This window comes from Oncorhynchus mykiss, chromosome 8 (assembly GCF_057628025.1).
Source record: "Oncorhynchus mykiss isolate SJ-2025 chromosome 8, ASM5762802v1, whole genome shotgun sequence".
NCBI classification, from domain to species: domain Eukaryota; kingdom Metazoa; phylum Chordata; class Actinopteri; order Salmoniformes; family Salmonidae; genus Oncorhynchus; species Oncorhynchus mykiss.
The window spans coordinates 38,175,001-38,196,327 of record NC_143029.1 but is presented as its reverse complement, the minus strand read 5'-3'; the positions used below and the strand labels follow the sequence as shown (position 1 = coordinate 38,196,327).

Below are 21,327 nucleotides of genomic sequence, written 5' to 3'. Positions count from 1 at the left end.
CATCACGTTGGCAGGCGCACGCACGCACGCACGCACACACACACACACACACACACACACACACACACACACACACACACACACACACACACACACACACACACACACACACACACACACACACACACAAAGTAGATATGCTTACCGGTGCCTCCAGGCATGGCTACGCTAAAGGCTTTGGTCTGGGGGCCCTGGCCCCTCCTGTTGGTGGCTCTGATCTTGAAGATGTAGAGGTCCCCAGGCAGGAAGCCGTCTATGATGGCTGAGGTGGTGCTGCCGCGGTATGTCACTGACTTCATCCCAAAGGGTTTCATGGCAGGAGCATAGGACATTATGTACTCTGAGGGGAGGAGGACCAGGATCATTACAAATTAGCACCAACTGAAAACACTTGAGTAAATGAGGGACACAAAGTACACTACCGTTCAAACACCGTCCTTGTTTTTGAAAGAAAAGCGATTTTTTTGTCCATTAAAATAACATCAAATTGATCAGAAATACAGTGTAGACATTGTTAATGTTGTAAATGACAATTGTAGCTGGAAACGGCTGATTTTTAATGGAATATCTACATAGGTATACAGAGGCCCATTATCAGCAACCATCACTCCTGTGTTCCAATGGCACGTTGTGTTAGCTAATCCAAGTTTATCATTTTAAAAGGCTAATTGATCATTAGAAAACCCCTTTGCAATTTTGTTAACACAGCTGAAAACAGTTGTTCTGATTAAAGAAGCAATAAAACTGACCTTCTTTATACTAGTTGAGTATCTCAAGCATCAGCATTTGTGGGTTCAATTACAGGCTCAAAATGGCCAGAAACAAAGACTTTCTTCTGAAACTCGTCAGTCTATTCTTGTTCTGAGAAATGAAGGCTATTTCATGCAAGAAATTGCCAAGAAACTGAATATCTCGTATAACGCTGTGTACTACTCCCTTCACAGAACAGCGCAACCTGGCTTTAACCAGAATAGAGAGAGGAATGGGAGGCCCCGGTGCACAACTGAGCAAGAGGACAAGTACATTAGAGTGTCTAGTTTGAGAAACAGACACCTCACAAGTCTTCAACTGGCAGCTTCATTAAATAGTACTCGCAAAACACCAGTCTCAACGTCAACAGTGAAGAGGCGACTCCGGGATGCTAGCCTTCTAGGCAGAGTTCCTCTGTCCAGTGTCTGTGTTATTTTGCCCATCTTAATCTTTTATTTTCATTGGCCAGTCTGAGATATGGCTTTTTCTTTGCAACCCAGAGTCGCCTCTTCACTGTTGATGATGAGACTGGTGTTTTACGGGTACTATTTAACGAAGCTGCAGGTGTTCTTAATATTTTGTATACTCAGTGTATATTCAGTAGAAACATACGTTCATATGGCAATGACAGACAATTGAGGAAACAAAACAAAACAAAAACCTTTTAACTTGTCTTGTTGCATCTCCCAAGCTTTGGAGATAAAAGTTGCAACCATCTTTGCTAAAATAGCCATTCAAGTTTTTCTTCATCTCTAATCCAGAAAAATTGTATCAAACAGTATAGCTCTCAAATGATCATATAAAGTATTATACAATAAAAAGTGCAGTTCATTCTCTACCTCTCCTAAATCACAGACTGTACATATTCATTCTTCTTCATCTATGGCATTGAACCTACCTACTTCAATTGCCAGAGGCACTATCCCGGTTTTCAACTGAGCACACAAGGACCATTGGTTTCTGGTTAAGTGAGAGGTGATATAAGGTTCTGGATTGTTGCCGTTTTTGATCTGGTTGTTCTGAGTTCTGAGTTTGGGTTTAGCCATATGTCAGTTGACTATTTTTCTTTGTAGGTTAGGATTAACTTGTGTTTGATCATATTGACATTGCAGAGTAATTTGTTTTGAAATATGTGTTGTAGATCAGCTTCCTTAATTGTGGAATTGATTTCCTTTCTCCAGGGGTAGTTGTGTGTTTAAACCCAGTTAAAAAGCTGTTTGTTATTCTGTCCTCTGGCATATTCCATAACCTAATCATTTCACCACTCTGCCATATTTCACTGGGTTCCACCCCATGTCACCTTGAATAGCAAGGCTTGGGGAAAACTTATGCACTCCCAAAAAATATTGTATGGCTCTATTCTGAATAGTTTTGGATTTGATAAAACCCCAGGTTCCAGCAGCATAGTTCAGTATAGGACACACACATGAATTATAGAGCTGTGAATAGATACCATAGTCATGGTCTTTACAGATTTTCAGTTTACTTACAACAGACCCCAATGCTCTCCCTGCATAATCTGATACAGACTTTATACCCTCTTCAAAGGTCATACATTCAAAAAAAAATTGAACTAGGAATATATATAGTCCTTGGTTCATTCCAGACCTGTCTGCCCTTGACCAGCACAAAAACAATCTGTGGCGTTCTGCATTAGCATTGAATAGCCCCCGTGATATGCAACTTTTCAGGGAAGTTAGGAACAAAATATACACAGGCAGTTAGGAAAGCTAAGGCTATCTTTTTCAAACAGAAATTTGCATCATGTAGTACTAACTCAAAAAAGTTCTGGGACACTGTAAAGTCAATGGAGAAGAGCACCTCCTCCCAGCTGCCCACTGCTCTGGGGGCTAGGAAACACTGTTACCACCGATAAATCCACGATAATTGAGAATTTCAATAAGCATTTCTCTACGGCTGGCCATGCTTTCCACCTGGCTACCCCTATCCCGGTCAACTGCCCGACACCCTCAACAGCAACCCACCAATGCCCCCACCATTTCTCCTTCACCCAAATCCAGATAGCTGATGTTCTGAAAGAGCTGCAAAATCTGGACCCCTACAAATCAGCCGGGCTAGACAATCTGGACCCTCTCTTTTTAAAATTATCTGCCGAAATTGTTGCAACCCCTATTACTAGCCTTTTCAACCTCTCTTTCGCATTGTCTGAGAATCCCAAAGATTGGAAAGCTGCCGCGGTCATCCCCCTCTTCAAAGGGGGTGACACTCTAGACCCTACAGACATATATCTATCCTACCGTGTCTTTCTGAGGCCTTCGAAAGCCAAGTTAACAAACAGATCACCGACCATTTCGAATCCCACCGTACCTTCTCCGCTATGCAATCTGGTTTCAGAGCTGGTCATGGGTGCACCTCAGCCACGCTCAAGGTCTAAACGACATCATAACTGCCATTGATGAGAGACATTACTGTGCAGCCGTATTCATCGACCTGGCCAAGGCTTTCGACTCTGTCAATCACCACATTCTTATTGACAGACTCGACAGCCTTGGTTTCTCCAATGATTGCCTCGCCTGGTTCACCAACTACTTCTCTGATAGAGTTCAGTGTGTCAAATCGGAGGGTCTGTTGTCCGGACCTCTGGTAGTCTCTATGGGTGTGCCACAGGGTTCAATCCTCGGGCCGACTCTCTTCTCTGTATACTGTACATCAATGATGTTGCTCTTGCTGCTGGTGATTCTCTGATCCACCTTTACGCAGACACCTCCAATGCCATACAACTCTCCTTCCATGGCCTCCAACTGCTCTTAAACGCAAGTAAAACTAAATGCATGTTATTCAATCGATCACTGCCCGCACCTGCTCGACCGTCCAGCATCACTACACTGGACGGCTTTGACTTAGAATACATGGACAACTACAAATACCTGGGTGTCTGGTTAGACTGTAAACTCTCCTTCCAGACTCACATTAAGCATCTCCAATCCAAAATTACATCTAGAATCGGCTTCCTATATCGCAACAAAGCATCCCTCACTCATGTTGCCAAACATCCCCTTGTAAAACTGACCATCCTACGGATCCTCGACTTTGGTGATGTCATCTATAAAATAGCCTCCAACACACTACTCAACAAACTGGATGCAGTCTATCATAGTGCCATCCGTTTTGTCACCAAAGCCCCATACACTACCCACCATTGCGACCTGTACGCTCTCGTTAGTTGGCCCTCGCTTCATACTTGTCGCCAAACCCACTGGCTACAGGTTATCTACAAGTCTCTGCTAGGTAAAGCCCCGCCTTATCTCAGCTCACTGGTCACCATAGCAGCACCCACTCATAGCACGCGCTCCAGCAGGTATATCTCACTGGTCCCCCCCAAAGCCAATTCCTCCTTTCCTTCCAGTTCTCTGCTGCCAATGACTGGCACGAACTGCAAAAATCACTGAAGCTGGAGACTCATATCTCCCTCACTAGCTTTAAGCACCAGCTGTCAGAGCAGCTCACAAACCACTGCACCTGTACATAGCCTATCTGTAAACAGCCAATCTATCTACCTACCTCATCCCCATACTGCATTTATTTATTGATCTTGTTCCTTTGCACCCCAGTATCTCTACTTGCACATTCATCTTCTGCACATCTACCATTCCAGTGTTTAATTGCTATATTGTAATTACTTCGACCACCATGGCCTATTTATTGCCTTAACTTACCTCATTTGCACTCACTGTATATAGACTTTTTGTTTTCTTTTGTTCTACTGTATTATTGACTGTATGTTTTGTTTATTCCATGTGTAACTCTGCGTTGTTGTATGTGTCAAATTCCTATGCTTTATCTTGGCCAGGTCGCAGTTGCAAATGAGAACTTGTTCTCAACTAGCCTACCTGGTTAAATAAAGGTTAAATAAATCAAATAAAAATAAATATATTTATCAAAAAGGAAACCAAGGTATTTATATGAGCTTGTGTAGTTTAAGGGCATTGTTCCAAAAGAGAAGCCATGAATACTTCTTACCCTACCCTTTTTTTTAAGTGCATTATCTGGATTATCTGCATTTATCTTGGTTAATCATTCATCTCCATTTGGTACACCAGAGATTGACAGTGTTCAACATACATTGCAATTCAAACTCACTCTCTGCAAGGAGGACACTATCATCTGCATACAATAATATCCCCAAAGTCGTGTCATCTAATTCAACTCCGAGATTAGCATGCTTGATTTGCTGGGCCAAGAAAAAAAAGGGGCAATGTTTATTTTGTCTTTTACATATACCCTATATATTATGTGATTGATTAATAAGAGAGATACAGTGAAGTAATCCCCTGAAGGTTCTCGTGTTCGAACCTCGTATCCTCCCGTTGGGTTCCTCAGGCGGGTCCCAGGTCGCCGTGACAGCGGTTCCCTTCCCTCTCAGTGGCTTCACATCAAAGTTCTCCGGAGGACCAGAGGGAGCTTAAGAACACAGAGGAAAAAAGGGATGGAAAAAAGGAGGAGAAATAATGAGTCCCGAGAGAGAAAACAGGAGCAAGGAGAGCAGAAAGAAAGACGCTGTAACAGTAACAGTAGTGTTTCTCCTGCCAATGGGGTTCAAATGGGGAAAAATTCACGTCCTGTTATAGATTTCCAGAGAATAAAACCCAGAGATCCTCTAAGGAAATTTAGATTAGAGCTCCAAGTCGGAGCCAGCCATGCTGAAAATCTCCCTGAACCCTTACTTATTCAGTCAGAAGCAGCTATGAATTATGGCAGAAGTTTTCATGACGGATTTCATTGAAGGGAATAATCTGAATGAAATATGAATGAACGCCAAAACCGGTTAGAACTATGATTTACCCCTAAATCTTTCATTTGTATGACACTGTAGGATGCCATTTACTCTCTTAAAAAATGGGAAATTACATGGAAGACTTGGGTTTATCTTATATTTTCAGACAGGCAGTAAGAAAACCTACCAGATTCTGGGGTCCTCTGGAACACGGACACGCTCCACTTGCCGTGGTTGTCTCCCTGGGAGATTCGGACGGAGAACTCGTACATCCCGTCAGCTGACAGGGTATCTATCAGCAGCCTCCTCTGGGTGGTCTCCTTGTACTCCCAACGAGCAGACTCACCCTTCTCCCTGTACTTCACTGTGTAGTGTCTGGAGAGAGGAAGAGACATTACATTCTCTCTCACACACTCACACACACTCACACACACTCACAAGCACGAGCCCACTCTCACCTGGAGCCACCAGGTAGGACCTTCTCCATCTCGATAGCCGGGTCCACCCAGCTGATGAGGACAGACTGAGGGGACATGACCCTCACACCGATGTCTTTGGCCTCATACTCCTCAGGCTCTGCATGGGGAACAAATAACAATAAACATGGTCTAGAGGGCTGCAGGTCTAAGTAGAATTGCAGCCCATTATCAGACAGAAAATGTCAAATATTACAGCAGCTGTTGTTCTTCTCAATACAATTCAGGGAATGGGAAAGAATGAGTGACACAGGGTTGACATTTATCTCAATACATTGCAGTCAATGAGACAAGATGAGTGTCACAGGGTTGATGTGTATGTTAATACATACCAGTATTTACATTCTATCTCCGGCCTTCTTTCCCCCTCCCTCTAATATTTTCTCCCTCTCTCCACTCACTCCATCCTCTCCCCCACCTCCACCTCTCTCTCCATTTTCCCAACTCCACAGACAGGATATTGACGCATAGATATGCTTCAAGGGAATTGGCACACAAGTCAATACATTGCATTCAAGGCAAAAAGCTGCAATGGGTAAATTGGTGAAACACTCAGACAGACAAACAGAAACACAGATCCACTCAGATAGACAGAGAGGGAGAAAGGCAGGCAGACAGACAGACTTTTATTTTCAATGGTGGGTAGTGTATGGGGCTTTGGTGACAAAACGGATGGCACTATGATAGACTGCATCCAGTTTGTTGAGTAGTGTGTTGGAGGCTATTTTATAGATGACGTCACCAAAGTCGAGGATCGGTAGGATGGTCAGTTTTACGAGGGGATGTTTGGCAACATGAGTGAAGGATGCTTTGTTGCGATATAGGAAGCCGATTCTAGATGTAATTTTGGATTGGAGATGCTTAATGTGAGTCTGGAAGGAGAGTTTACAGTCTAACCAGACACCTAGGTATTTGTAGTTGTCCATGTATTCTAAGTCAAAGCCGTCCAGTGTAGTGATGCTGGACGGTCGAGCAGGTGCGGGCAGTGATCGATTGAATAACATGCATTTAGTTTTACTTGCGTTTAAGAGCAGTTGGAGGCCATGGAATGAGAGTTGTATGGCATTGAAGCTCGTCTGGAGGTTAGTTAACACAGTGTCCAAAGAAGGGCCAGAAGTATACAGAATGGTGTCGTCTACGTAGAGGTGCATCAGAGAATCACCAGTAGCAAGAGCGACATCATTGATGTATACAGAGAAAAGAATTGGCCCGAGAATTGAACCCTGTGGCGCCCCCATAGAGACTGCCAGAGGTCCGGACAACAGGCCCTTCGATTTGACTCTGTCAGAGAAGTAGTTGGTGAACCAGGCGATGCAGTCATTTGAGAAACCAAGGCTGTTGAGTCTGCCAATAAGAATGTGGTGATTGACAGAGTTGAAAGCCTTGGCCAGGTCGATGAATACAGCTGCACACTATTGTCTCTTATCGATGGTGGTTATGATGTCGTTTAGGACCTTGAGCATGGCTGAGGTGCACCCATGACCAGCTCTGAAACCAGATTGCATAGCGGAGAAGTTACGGTGTGATTCGAAATGGTCGGTGATCTGTTTGTTAACTTGGCTTTCGAAGACCTTCGAAAGGCAGGGTAGGATAGATATATATATGTCTGTAGCAGTTTGGGCCTAGAGTGTCTCCTCCTTTGAAGAGGGGGATGACTGCGGCAGCTTTCAAATCTTTGGGGATCTCAGATGATACGAAAGAGAGGTTGAACAAGCTAGTAATAGGGGTTGCAACAATTTCGGCGGATAATTTTAGGAAGAGAGGGTCCAGATTGTCTAGCCCTGCTGATTTGTAGGGTTCAAGATTTTGCAGCTCTTTCAGAACATCAGTTATCTGGATTTGGGTGACGGAGAAATGGGGGAGGCTTGGGCAAGTTGCAGTGAGGGGTGCAGGGCTGTTTCCTTCCGTGTTTGAAAAAGCTAGCCTTTGCTTTCCTAACTGCCTGTGTATATTGGTTCCTAACTTCCCTGAAAAGTTGCATATTGCGGGGGCTGTTCGATGCTAATGCAGAACGCCATAGGATATTTTTGTGTTAGTTAAGGGCAGTCAGGTCTGGGGAGAACCAAGGGATATATCTGTTCCTGGTTCTACATTTCTTGAATGGGACATGCTTATTTAAGATGGTTAGGAAGGCATTTAAAAAAAAAAAACAGGCATCCTCTACTGACGGGATGAGATCAATATCCTTCCAGGATACCCCGGCCAGGTCGATTAGAAAGGCCTGCTCGCTGAAGTGTTTCAGGGAGCGTTTGACAGTGATGAGTGGAGGTCGTTTGACCGTTGACCCATTACGGATGCAGGCAATGAGGCAGTGATCGCTGAGATCTTGGTTGAAGAAAGCAGAGGTGTATTTAGAGGGCAAGTGTTTAAGGCTTTGGGGAGGTACCTGGTAGGTTCATTGATAATTTGTGTAAGATTGAGGGCATCAAACTTAGATTGTAGGATGGCTGTGGTGTTAAGCATGTTCCAGTTTAGGTCGCCTAGCAGCACGAGCTCTGAAGATAGATGGGGGGCAATCAGTTCACATATGGTGTCCAGCGCACAGCTGGGGGCAGAGGGTGGTCTATAGCAGGCTGCAACGGTGAGAGACTTGTTTTTAGAGAGGTGGATTTTTAAAAGTAGAAGTTCAAATTGTTTGGGTACAGACCTGGATAGTAGGACAGAACTCTGCAGGCTATCTTTGCAGTAGATTGCAACACCGCCCCCTTTGGCAGTTCTATCTTGTCTGAAAATGTTGTAGTTTGGGATGAACATTTCAGAATTTTTGGTGGTCTTCCTAAGCCAGGATTCAGACACAGCTAGAACATCCGGGTTGGCAGAGTGTGCTAAAGCAGTGAATAAAACAAACTTAGGGAGGAGGCTTCTAATGTTAACATGCATGAAACCAAGGACATTACGGTTACAGAAGTCATCAAAAGAGAGCACCTGGGGAATAGGAGTGGAGCTAGGCACTGCAGGGCCTGGATTCACCTCTACATCGCCAGAGGAACAGAGGAGGAGTAGGATAAGGGTATGGCTAAAAGCAATAAGAATTGGTCGTCTAGAACGTCTGGAACAGAGAGTAAAAGGAGGTTTCTGGGGGCGATAAAATAGCTTCAAGGTATAATGTACAGACAAAGGTATGGTAGGATGTGAATACAGTGGAGGTAAACCTAGGTATTGAGTGATGATGAGAGAGATATTGTCTCTAGAAACATCATTGAAACCAGGAGATTAGATTAGTCATCGCATGTGTGTGTGGTGGAACTAATAGGTTGGATAAGGTATAGTTAGCAGGACTTGAGGCTCTAAAGTGAAATAAGCCAATAAAAACTAACCAGAACAGCAATGGACAAGGCATCTTGACATTAAGGAGAGGCATGCTTAGTCGAGTGATCAAAAGGGTCCAGTGAGTAGTGAGGTTGGTTGGGGTCACAGCGATTCAGACAGCTAGCCGGGCCATCGGTAGCAAGCTAGCATAGGATGGAGGTCTGTTTTTAGCCACTTTGTGCGTTTCCGTTGGTAGGATTAGTGGGGTTCCGTGTGGTAGAGGGGATGAATCCAATTCGCAAAAAAATAAAATAAAAATAGATATAGTTATAGAGGCCCAAGCAAAAAATAAAAAATAAAATAAATTGTCCGATAGGTCTATTCAGATAGCAGCCGATAAGATTGCTAACGATTAGCGGACCGCAGATGGGCATTCAGGTAACGTCGCGACGGAGGAGCCAGCCAGATAACTCCCTAGGGTAGATAACATCGGTAGTCCAGTTGTGAAGGCCCGGTGGGGCTCGCCCATGAGTGACTGATGGAACTCTTCAGCTGGCTAGCTCCGGAATAATTGATGTTTTCTCCGGAATCGACGGAAGCCGTTAGTCACACGGATAGCAGCTAGCTAGCTGCGAGATCCAGGTATAAATGTCCAGAGTTAGCGGTTGAAATCCGGGGACATGGAGAGAAAAATAGGTCCGGTATGTCCCGGTCCGAGCCGCGCCGTACAAAACTGCCGATAGATTTTCGAGCTAAAGGATAGCTGATGACCACAAACCGTGGTTAGCTGAATACTAACGATTAGCCAGTAAAGAAGCTAACTAGCTTCTGATTAGCTTCTGGTTAGCTTCAGGCTAGCTTCTGGCTAGCTTCTGGCTAGCTTCTATGGAGGACTACAGATTTGAGGTAAATAATACTTTCTTTTTTTAAAATATAAATTGGTGAGGCGGGTTGCAGGAGAATGTTTTGAAGATGAGTTTATGGAAAATAAAAAATATATATAAAAAAGGTATGCGAAGAAAGTTGTAAATATATATATATATATACACGGGACACGACAAGATGAGGACAAAAGACTTCTGACTGCTATGCCATCTTGGAGCATGTATTGACAAAGGTATGGTAGGATGTGAATACAGTGGGGGTAAACCAGACAGACTGACATACAAACTCACAGACAGACAAGACATACAGACTGACTGATATACTGTATCCACTCACAGACAGACAGAGAGACAGTGAGACAGAGAGACAGACAGACAAATAAACAGACAGGTAGGCAGACAAACTTTAAACTCAACCGTAAACCTAGCTTCATGTCCACAACCTGGCTCAACACTAACCCTAGTAACAACCCTAACCCTAGCTCTCCACATCTTGACTCAGCTCTTGGAGTTAGGGTTGAGCCGGGATGTGGACAATAAGTTAATGTTAGGGATGTGCCTATTGTTAGGGCTGAGCCAAGATGTGGAGATGAAGCGTGGACTAGGGTTGGGGTTAGCAGGGAGTTGATATGAAGCTAGGGTTAGGCTTAGGGTTGAGGCTATGTTTAGGGTTGATCCCGAATGTGGCATGTCTGTCTGTCTGTCTGTCTGTCTGTCTGTCTGTCTGTCTGTCTGTCTGTCTGTCTGTCTGTCTGTCTGTATGCTTGCCTGTCTGCCTGTCTGTGGGAGAGAGTGCAGGGAGTGGGAGAGAGAGGAGGAAGGGTTGAGAGAGTCAACAGACAGACAGACAGAGGAGGGAAAGAGGAGGGAGGTAGAGGAGGGGGAGAGGAAGGGGAGGCAGGGAAAGAAGGAGAGAGAGAAGGGGGAGAGTGAGGGAGAGTGAGGGAGAGGGTGAGAGAGGGTGGAGGTGAAAGGGGAAAGGAGAGAGAAGAAAATGAGGAGGGATGAAAAGGCGGTTTGAGAGTGAGACGACAGACATGAGATAAACGAGAAAAACGTCAACCTTTTTACACATCTTTTCACATTGACTGCAATGAATTGAGAAAAACATCAACCCTGTGACACTCATCCTGTTCCATTGACTGCAATGTATTGAGAAAAACTCAACGCTGTGACACTCCTCTTTTCAACCCTGTGACACTCATCTTTTCACATTGACTGCAATATATTGAGAAAATTATCAACCCTGTGCCACATATCTTTCCCCATTGACTGCAATGTACTGAAAAAACGTCAGCTAGTGTGACATTTTACATTTTTACCAAAACGTGTTAGGATGATGTTTTCCTATGATGCAGTGCCTTCTGAAAGTATTCAGACCCTTTGACTTTTTCCACATGTTGTTAGGTTACAGCCTTATTCTAAAATGTATTCAATGGTTTCCCGCCTCATCAATCTACAGACAATACCCCATGATGACAAAGCAAAAACAGGTTTTTAGAAATGTTTGCTAAATTATTAAAAATCAAAAACTGAAATATTACATTTACATAAGTATTCAAACCCTTTACTCAGTACTTTGTTAAAGAACCTTTGGCAGTGATTACAGCCTCAAGTCGTCTTGGGTATGACGCTACAAGCTTGGCACACCTGTATTTTGGGAGTTTCTCCCATTCTTCTCTGCAAATCCTCTCAAGCTCTGTCTGGATGGATGGTGAGTGTTGCTGCACAGCTATTTTCAGGTCTCTCTAGAAATGTTAGATCGGATTCAAGTCCGGGCTTTGGCTGGGCCACTCAAGGACATTCAGAGACTTGTCTTGAAGCCACTCCTGCATTGTCCTTGCTGTGTGCTTAGAGTCGTTGTCTTTTTGGAAGGTGAACATTCACCCCAGTCTTAGGTCCATCAAGGATCTCTCTGTACTTTGCTCCGTTCATCTTTGCCTGAATCCTGACTAAACTCCCAGTCTCTACCGATGAAAAACACCCCCACAGCATGATTCTGCCATCACCATGCTTCACCGTAGGGATGGTGCCAAGGTTTCCTCCAGATGTGACGCTTGGCATTCAGGTCAAAGAGTTCAGTCTTGGTGTCAGCAGATCAGAGAATCTTGTTTCTCATGGTCTGAGAGTCTTTAGGTGCCTTTTGGCAAACTTCAAGCAAGCTGTCATGTGCCTTTTACTGAGGAGTGGCTTCAGTCTTGCCACTTTACCATAAACGCCTGATTGGTGGAATGCTGCAGAGATGGTTGTTCTTCTGGAAAGTTCTTCCATCTCCACAGAGGAACTCCAGTGCACTGTCACATTGACCATCGGGTTCTGATCACATCCCTGACCAAGGCCCTTCTCCCCCGATTGCTCAGTTTGGCCGGGCGTTCAGCTCTAGGAAGAGTCTTAGTGGTTCCAAACTTCTTCTATTTGAGAATGATGGAGGCTATGTTGTTCTTGGGAACCTTCAATGCTGCAGAAATGTGTTGGTACCCTTCCCCAGATCTGTGCTTCGACACAATGCTGTCTCTGAACTCTATGGACAATTAATTCGACCTCATGGCTTGGTTTTTGCTTTGGGACCTTACTGTATATGGACAGGTGTGTGCCTTTCCAAATAATCTCCAATCAATTGAAATGACTTCAGGTGGACTCCAATCACGTTGTAGAAACATCTCAAGGATGATCAATGGAAACAGGATGCAGCTAAGCAATTTCGAGTCTCATAGCAAAGGCAAAGGAAATAATTATGTAAATAACGTATTTCTGTTTTCCATTTTTTTATGAATTTGCTAACATTTCTACAAACCTCTTTTTGCTATGTCATTATGGGGTTTTGTGTATAGATTGCTGTGGATTTGAATTGATTCAATCCATTTATAATTAGGCTGTAACGTAACAACCTTTTGAAAAAGTCAAGGGGTCTAAATACTTTCCAAAGGCACTCAATCATATTGAGAATTTACAAAAAATATGTAGTCTGTTTTTACATTGCTACTGTATATTCTCAGCCAGTCGAGTGGTTGAAATGGTTTAAAACTCTTGAGTGTTGTCTGAAGATGAGTTCCTCGCAGCTGGACATAGTTATGCGTGATTATAAAGGCTTCTAAGGATGTTATAAAGGCTCATAAATATATTATAAAGGCTCATAAGGTGGTCATAAGCTGGTCATAAGGCCTACCTGGGGGAGTTTTTTTGGTCAGGGTGGCTCTGTTGCTTGGCACGCTCCGCCCCGTGGCTCTCTGTGCCTGCAGTGATACCACATAGATGGACTCAGACGCTACGAATAGAGGGACATACCAGACACATAGGCCAGCGTTTACACACTAGGACACACTATGGATGGACATACTACACACACTCTACATACTGTTCACACAAGAATATTCTAAATGAGTAGCAAACCCGGTGTGAGAGAGATCCAGGTGCTCTTACCTAGTTTGGGGTTGTGTCTGTTTCTCTGGTCAGCCTGTGGCTGGGTGTGATGGTGGTGGTGTTGGGACCTCTGGTCCAGCAGGGGTGTCCCTGCCCTGGCCCTATCTGGCTGACGAGGGCCGGAGGATGATTGGGGGGGTCTCCGGATCCGCTGCCCCTTGGAGGAGGTCAGGCCTGACGGGCGCACCCCCCCATCAACCACTGATCCGCTTCCTGTTCTCACGGGGATCCCGACAGGGGAGTTAGCCCTGGTCCACATGTCTGGAGTAGGAGATGGACGAGCTGGAAGAGAGAGAAAAATACAGCTGTAGTTCAGCATGGTTCACCTGACCCTGATGAGACCACAAGGTACAGTATCTCACGTTGACATGCTGAGATAACTGTGTGAGGGCCAAGCCAGTACCAAGTCTTAAAAAAATATATTATCACTTCAATGAGTTTTATATCTCATAATTATGTTTTGAAATGTTTCAAATGAAATGGAGAACTCAGGGAAACTCCCCATATGTCCTACTTTGCCAAAATACTTTCCTCTCCAATAACCTAAAGTTAAAGTGTATGAGACAAGTGTATGAGTGTATGAGACACTGTAATCATGGGAGATGTCACAACGTGGACACAGACAGAGACCAGGGACCACACAGTCTCCCAATGCTCCCACTTCCTGCTTCTTACTTCCTGGTGTAATAACATGATGTCTGTCTCCAGCCTGGACAGCCATCTCAGACAGACAGGCCAACAATCCCCCCATCCGTCTTCACCTCCCCTCCCTTGCTTTGCTGGCTTGCCGAGTGATTGCACGGACAACATTTAAAAAAAAAAAACATTTCCCTGCTTTCTCCTCATCTCTCATCCCTCTGTCTCTCATAATCATTCTCAGATGGAAGGCTCTCTTGTCTTCTTTCCCTCAGAGTAAATGTATTCCTATGCAGCAGTGGCTGATACAGTCCTGACAAGTCAGAGTAATTGTGGGCATAAGATAGGGTCAGACAGGGTGAGTCAGTGGACTTGCATGAATTATTCCCTGCTGGATCAGTGCGAGAGAGAGAGAGGAGAGAAGGGAATACAATGAGAGGTAATAGGAGTTGGGATTAAAGGAGGATAGGACAAGAGGTCCTGACGCGACAAAGTCTGTATGTCAGAGGGTTTGCTGACCTGGGGAGGATCTCTCTCATTCGCTCTCTTTTTCTCTCTCCTTTCTCTCCTAGCCCTCCCTGCTCTATTCACCTTTCCACTCTCTTTTCCTCCTTGGCCCTGGCTGCACAGCTAAGTGGAGCTCTGTCTGGAACGACGCAAGTTTGCTACACACAAAAAAACGATTTTTGGATGTGATTAATTCTATTTTTGTGAGTAGTTACAGCTAATGAAAACATATGATTTTTTTACATGAAATTATTAATACAGATCCACTTAATTAAATTGTGTTATTGAAACACTACTTAATTGAGAAATAATCATTAGAAAGTGACCAGATGTATTCAGGTAATCATGTTTCAACTCAATTAGAACAAGTTCCTCCCAAATTAAACAATTGTGTCAATTCTAGCTCTTTGAGTTGCATTCATCCTAACTACTACATTTTAAAAAAGCACTTCTTTACATTCAAAGTTTTTATTTGGTATAGTGTTATAGTGACCATTTCAGTAGGGCGCTTTGTGTTCCCATCTGTTTCTTGCTCATCCGCCAGCTAACCAGCTGTCACACCAGCCTTCGCTTTGGCTCCCGCCTCCTGTCCAGCTCAGGAGATCAGCATCGCCGGCCTTCTAGCTGCTACCAAACCTGCTGCTGGCAAACGCCCTTCACTCATCAACTCCGGACTTGTCTCGTTATCATTACGCACACCTGGTTCCAATCCCCACTCTATCACTGTATAAAACTCCCTCTGTCATTTGTCTTTGTCGGTCCTGAGTACTTTATTATTTAGCACTTTGACGGTTTTCCGCAGCGGGCTACAGGCGGACATCCAGACCGAGCTGGCTCATCTGGACCAGCTCATCGCTATGGCCATCCGCCTGGATACTCTCCTGAGTGCCCGTCAGCGCCCATCCCGGGGGTTCGGCTCTCTCCCAGGAACCTCCAGCGAGCCTGAGCCAATGGAGGTGGGCACGACACACCTTCCCCCAGAGGAACGTCAACGCTACCGTCAACAGGGTCTCTGCTCCTAATGCGGGGAGTCGGACTCCTAATGCGGAGTCTCTGTCCCCCAAGCCCATCTCCTTCCCCGACACCTTCCCAGACTATCCTGGTCCTCCACTAAGCCTTGCCCCAGTGCAGGCAATTTCCTAGACTGGTCCGTAGCCTCATTCTCACGCATTCCTCTAGTCCCTTTACAAGCCCCTATCACAGTCCACGCCCTTAACAACCATCCCCTAGGAACAGGACTGGTGTGCCAGACCACGATTCCCATTTCCCTCACAGTTGCTCACAACCACCATGAACACATCACTTTCCTCATCTTAGACTCTCCTGCACACCCCGTAGTTTTACAGTTACAGTTGCATAACCCCAGGATATGGGGGATCGTGGGGGATCGTGAGTTGCTGGCCGTCAACAAGGCGCTGAATACATGGCGGCACTGTCTGGAGGGTGCTCAACACCCTTTCCTTGTTTGGACGGACCACCGGAACTTAGAGTATATTCGAGCAGCGGCTGAACCCGTGTCAGGCCAGGTGGGTCCCATTCTTCGCCAGGTGTGACTTTACCCTCTCCCACCGGCCAGAATCTAAGAACATCAAGGCAGATGCGTTATCCCGGGTGTATGACACAGAGGATCGGAGGGAGAAAGTGACACCTATTATTCCTCTGTCCCGCATTGTGGCTCACCTGCCAACTGTCCAGAAGGGCGTACCTACATGCCCTGTGATGTGTGGGACCGTCTCCTCGCCTGGGCACACACAGCACCTGTGTCGGTGCACCCATGTATAGCCCGTACTATCGACTGTCTGGTGGCCCAACCGCTACGTATCTTCCTGCTCCACCTACGCACAAAGCAAGACACCTCCACCTATGGCAAACTCCACATGCTGCCGGTTCCACAACGAACCTGGTCCCATCTGGACTTTGTCACAGACCTCCCCCCTGGTCGTTGTGGACCGGTTTTTCCAAAGCCTGTCGTTTGATTCCTCTGCCTGGTCTCAATGGAGGCTCTCTTCTCTCACGTCTTCCAGCACTACGGGATCCCGGCGGACATTGTATCTGACCGTGGTCCTCAGTTCACCTCCTGTGTCTGGAAGGCCTTCATGGAACGACTGGGGGTCACGGTCAGCCTCACCTCTGGGTACCGTCCCCAATCAAATGGGCAAGTGGAAGAGTAAATCAGGAACTGGGTAGGTACCTTCGTAGTTACTGTCAGGATCGGCCAGGGGAGTGGACTGCGTTTCTGCCTCCATCACTCCTCCACTAACCTCACACTCTTTCAGTGTGTTCTAGGCTAATCTGGTGCACATCAAGTTCCACCAAGTTAAGCAAATTCTACAAGAGATACAGTGACTTGCGAAAGTATTCGGCCCCCTTGAATTTTGCGACCTTTTGCCACATTTCAGGCTTCAAACATAAAGATATAAAACTGTATTTTTTTGTGAAGAATCAACAACAAGTGGGACACAATCATGAAGTGGAACGACATTTATTGGATATTTCAAACTTTTTTAACAAATCAAAAACTGAAAAATTGGGCGTGCAAAATTATTCAGCCCGCTTAAGTTAATACTTTGTAGCGCCACCTTTTGCTGCGATTACAGCTGTAAGTCGCTTGGGGTATGTCTATCAGTTTTACACATCGAGAGACTGAATTTTTTTCCCATTCCTCCTTGTAAAACAGCTCGAGGTCAGTGAGGTTGGATGAAGAGCATTTGTGAACAGCAGTTTTCAGTTCTTTCCACAGATTCTTGATTGGATTCAGGTCTGGACTTTGACTTGGCCATTCTAACACCTGGATATGTTTATTTTTGAACCATTCCATTGTAGATCTTGCTTTATGTTTTGGATCATTGTCTTGTTGGAAGACAAATCTCCGTCCCAGTCTCAGGTCTTTTGCAGACTCCATCAGGTTTTCTTCCAGAATGGTCCTGTATTTGGCTCCATCCATCTTCCCATCAATTTTAACCATCTTCCCTGTCCCTGATGAAGAAAAGCAGGCCCAAACCATGATGCTGCCACCACCATGTTTGACAGTGTGGATGGTGTGTTCAGGGTGATGAGCTGTGTTGCTTTTACGCCAAACATAACGTTTTGCATTGTTGCCAAAAAGTTCAATTTTGGTTTCATCTGACCAGAGCACCTTCTTCCACATGTTTGGTGTGTCTCCCAGGTGGCTTGTGGCAAACTTTAAATGACACTTTTTATGGATATCTTTAAGAAATGGCTTTCTTCTTGCCACTCTTCCATAAAGGCCAGATTTGTGCAATATACAACTGATTGTTGTCCTATGGACAGAGTCTCCCACCTCAGCTGTAGATCTCTGCAGTTCATCCAGAGTGATCATGGGCCTCTTGGCTGCATCTCTGATCAGTCTTCTTCCTTGTATGAGCTGAACGTTTAGAGGGACGTCCAGGTCTTGGTAGATTTGCAATGGTCTGATACTCCTTCCATTTCAATATTATCGCTTGCACAGTGCTCCTTGGGATGTTTAAAGCTTGGGAAATCTTTTTGTATCCAAATCCGGCTTTAAACTTCTTCACAACAGTATCTCGGACCTGCCTGGTGTGTTCCTTGTTCTTCATGATGCTCTCTGCGCTTTTAACGGACCTCTGAGACTATCACAGTGCATGTGCATTTATACGGAGACTTGATTACACACAGGTGGATTGTATTTATCATCATTAGTCATTTAGGTCATCATTGGATCATTCAGAGATCCTCACTGAACTTCTGGAGAGAGTTTGCTGCACTGAAAGTAAAGGGGCTGAATAATTTTGCAAGCCCAATTTTTTCAGTTTTTGATTTGTTAAAAAAGTTTGAAATATCCAGTAAATGTCGTTCCACTTCATGATTGTGTCCCACTTGTTGTTGATTCTTCACAAAAAAATACAGTTTTATATCTTTATGTTTAAAGCCTGAAATGTGGCAAAAGGTCGCAAAGTTCAAGGGGGCCGAATACTTTCGCAAGGCACTGTATTTAAGTGATAATGCCCTCGAAGCCGGTGTTCGGAGGTTATATTGGCACCGTTGTTGTTAGGCCCGAAAAAGAAGTTGAGGGCCGGAATCCGTACCAATATATCCTTCAAACACCGGCTTCGAGGGCATTATCACTTTTATACAACAGGTTACCAACATATTCAAATAATGATGAACATATTTTCGTTAACTTTACTTGATTAATTTATTCATACTATTTCATCCACAAGATATAGTCCTGACACAAATCTAAGGTTGCTGATTGGTTCGGTTCCCAGAGACTCGACCCAGGCATTCAGTCTTTTTGTTCTGTATCTATGGACGAATAATCGTCGAATTATAGTTGTCGAATAATAGTGAAGGCATCAACACGATGAAATAACACATATGGAATCATGTAGTAAACAAAAAAAGTGTTACAATTGTGAGATTCTTCAAATTAGCCACCCTTTTCTTTGCAACTCTGCCTAGAAGGCCAGCATCCCGGAGTCGCCTCTTCACTGTTGGCGCATTGAAACATGAGAAATCCTATCTCGTCTATTATTATATCTCTCTCTGCACCACTCTGTCTCTCTGTACCTCATAGAGAGAAATGAGCTCCTGCAGAGAGCAGACTAAGACATGTCCCAAGTTGGTTTCAACCAGCTGATTTTTTGTTCCTTTTATCTGTCTGTCTGTCTCTCTTTCTCTCATTATATCTCCCGAAAGTGGTCCTCCGCATAATTTTACTTGGGCTACAGCCTGCAGATGTCTGGAGCATCGACTCAACAATCCTCCGACCACCAGATATCAGCCTCTGTGTTTCCTGAAGCCTGGGGATCCAATGTGCTACGGTCCAGGCCAGGGCAGACATACCATTGGTGCGGGATAGATAGACCCACTTGACTGTTTCTCTGTCTACCAGAGTCATAACATTAGAACCGGAGGACCGGAGAAGGGACATTTTATATTTGCTTCTGCAATGGAACTTCTTAGGACTGTTTAACTTCTAAGACTAAAATATTCATTTTGGTGTTACCTGGAGTTGATGCGTTAACAGGTGCCCCGTCCGCCACTGCGAAGCCATCCAGTTTGACCCACTCACCACCTGGGGAACAGGTAAACATACACAGGTAAACCCTAGGGTCAACTTAGAACAAGTAAACATCCATACAAGTACTGTAGACGTCACACAGGTCAAACAAATACAGGTGAGCAAAAAGAAAGGAGGACCAAGGCACTCTTCATATAATGAATTAAAATGCCTTTATTTGTATGGCATGTTCAATGGAAACAAAGTTGAAAACCTGCGTTTCGGCTACATGGCCTTCATCGGGGAGTACAAAGATATAATTTGATATGCTTTCCATTAGTACTGGGAAAAATTGTGTTATTGTTACAGACATTTCAGTCGAGTTGTCACACTCTCTCGCTCTCTCTCTGTTTCTCCCCATCTCTATCTCCCTCCTTCTGTCTCTCTCTCTCTCTCTCTCACTCCTGTCTCGCTGTCTAACTCTTCCCTTCTCTCTCTCCCTCTCCCTCTCCCTCTCTCTCTAACTCTAACTCTAACTCTCCCCTCTCTCTAACTCTCCCCTCTCTCTGTCTCTCTCTCTAACTCTTCCCTCTCTCTCTCTCTCTCTCTCTCTCTCTCACACTCCTGTCTCGCTCACTAACTCTCCCCCTATCTCTGTCTCTCTCTCTCTCTGTCTCTCTCCCTCTCCATCCGTAAGTGATATTATGGACATGTTGCTATAATAGAGCGCTATGTCTGGCCAGACACATTAATGATGCAGAAGCAACGTGGTGTTATTTACGATGACTAATGCTGCTAGCATGCTGTGGGAACAGATTGATTTGCAAGGAGCACGTCGTCTCACACGCGCGCGCACACACACACACAAGCGTTTGCACTGATTTATGGTGAATGGTGTTCGATAGACCGCTGGGACCACAACATGACACACACACACACACACATCCATCCAGACACACACTACTGTTCAAAAGTTTGGGGTCACTTAGAAATGTCCTTGTTTTTGAAAGAAAAGCACAATTTTTGTCCATTCAAATAACTTCAAATTGATCAGAAATACAGTGTAGACATTGTTAATGTTGTAAATGACTATTGTAGCTGGAAACGGCTGATTTTTAATGGAATATCTACATAGGCGTATTGAGGCCCATTATCAGCAAACATCACTCCTGTGTTCCAATGGCACATTGTTTTCGCTAATCCAAGTGTATCATTTTAATAGGATATTTGATCATTAGAAAACCCTTTTGCAATTATCTTAGCACAGCTGAAAATTGTTTTTCTGATTTAAAGAAGCAAAAAAATGGCTTTCTTTAGACTAGTTGAGTATCTGGAGCATCAGCATTTGTGGGTTCGATTACAGGCTCAAAATGGCCAGAAACAAAGACTTTCTTCTGAAACTCGTCAGTCTATTCTTGTTCTGAGAAATGAAGGCTATTCCATGCGAGAAATTGCCAAGAAACTGAAGATCTTGTACAACGCTGTGTACTACTCTCTTCACGGAACAGAGAAAACTGGCTCCAACCAGAATATTAAGAGAAGTGGGAGGCCCCGGTGCACAGGGGACAAATACATTACAGTGTCTAGTTAGAGAAATAGACGCCTCACAAGTCCTCAACTGGCAGCTTCATTAAATAGTACCAGTGAAGAGGCGACTCCGGGATGCTGGCCTTCTAGGCAGAGTTC

The 21,327-nt window shown here is 44.6% G+C and overlaps 1 protein-coding gene across 2 annotated transcripts in view; it reads right to left on the bottom strand.

Annotated features, from left to right (window-relative positions):
• Window positions 1-21,327, bottom strand: part of LOC110530909 (fibronectin type III domain-containing protein 1) — an 87,488-nt gene that overhangs the window by 51,986 nt on the left and 14,175 nt on the right. For both annotated transcript variants that reach the window (XM_090243392.1, XM_090243393.1), the window contains 7 exons: window positions 19,648-19,716; window positions 13,515-13,796; window positions 13,261-13,359; window positions 5,944-6,061; window positions 5,673-5,860; window positions 5,065-5,172; window positions 146-340 (listed from right to left, as the gene is read on the bottom strand). In XM_090243392.1, coding sequence (XP_090099518.1) covers window positions 146-340; window positions 5,065-5,172; window positions 5,673-5,860; window positions 5,944-6,061; window positions 13,261-13,359; window positions 13,515-13,796; window positions 19,648-19,716 — 1,059 coding nt within the window. The remainder of the gene's footprint in view (window positions 1-145; window positions 341-5,064; window positions 5,173-5,672; window positions 5,861-5,943; window positions 6,062-13,260; window positions 13,360-13,514; window positions 13,797-19,647; window positions 19,717-21,327) is intronic.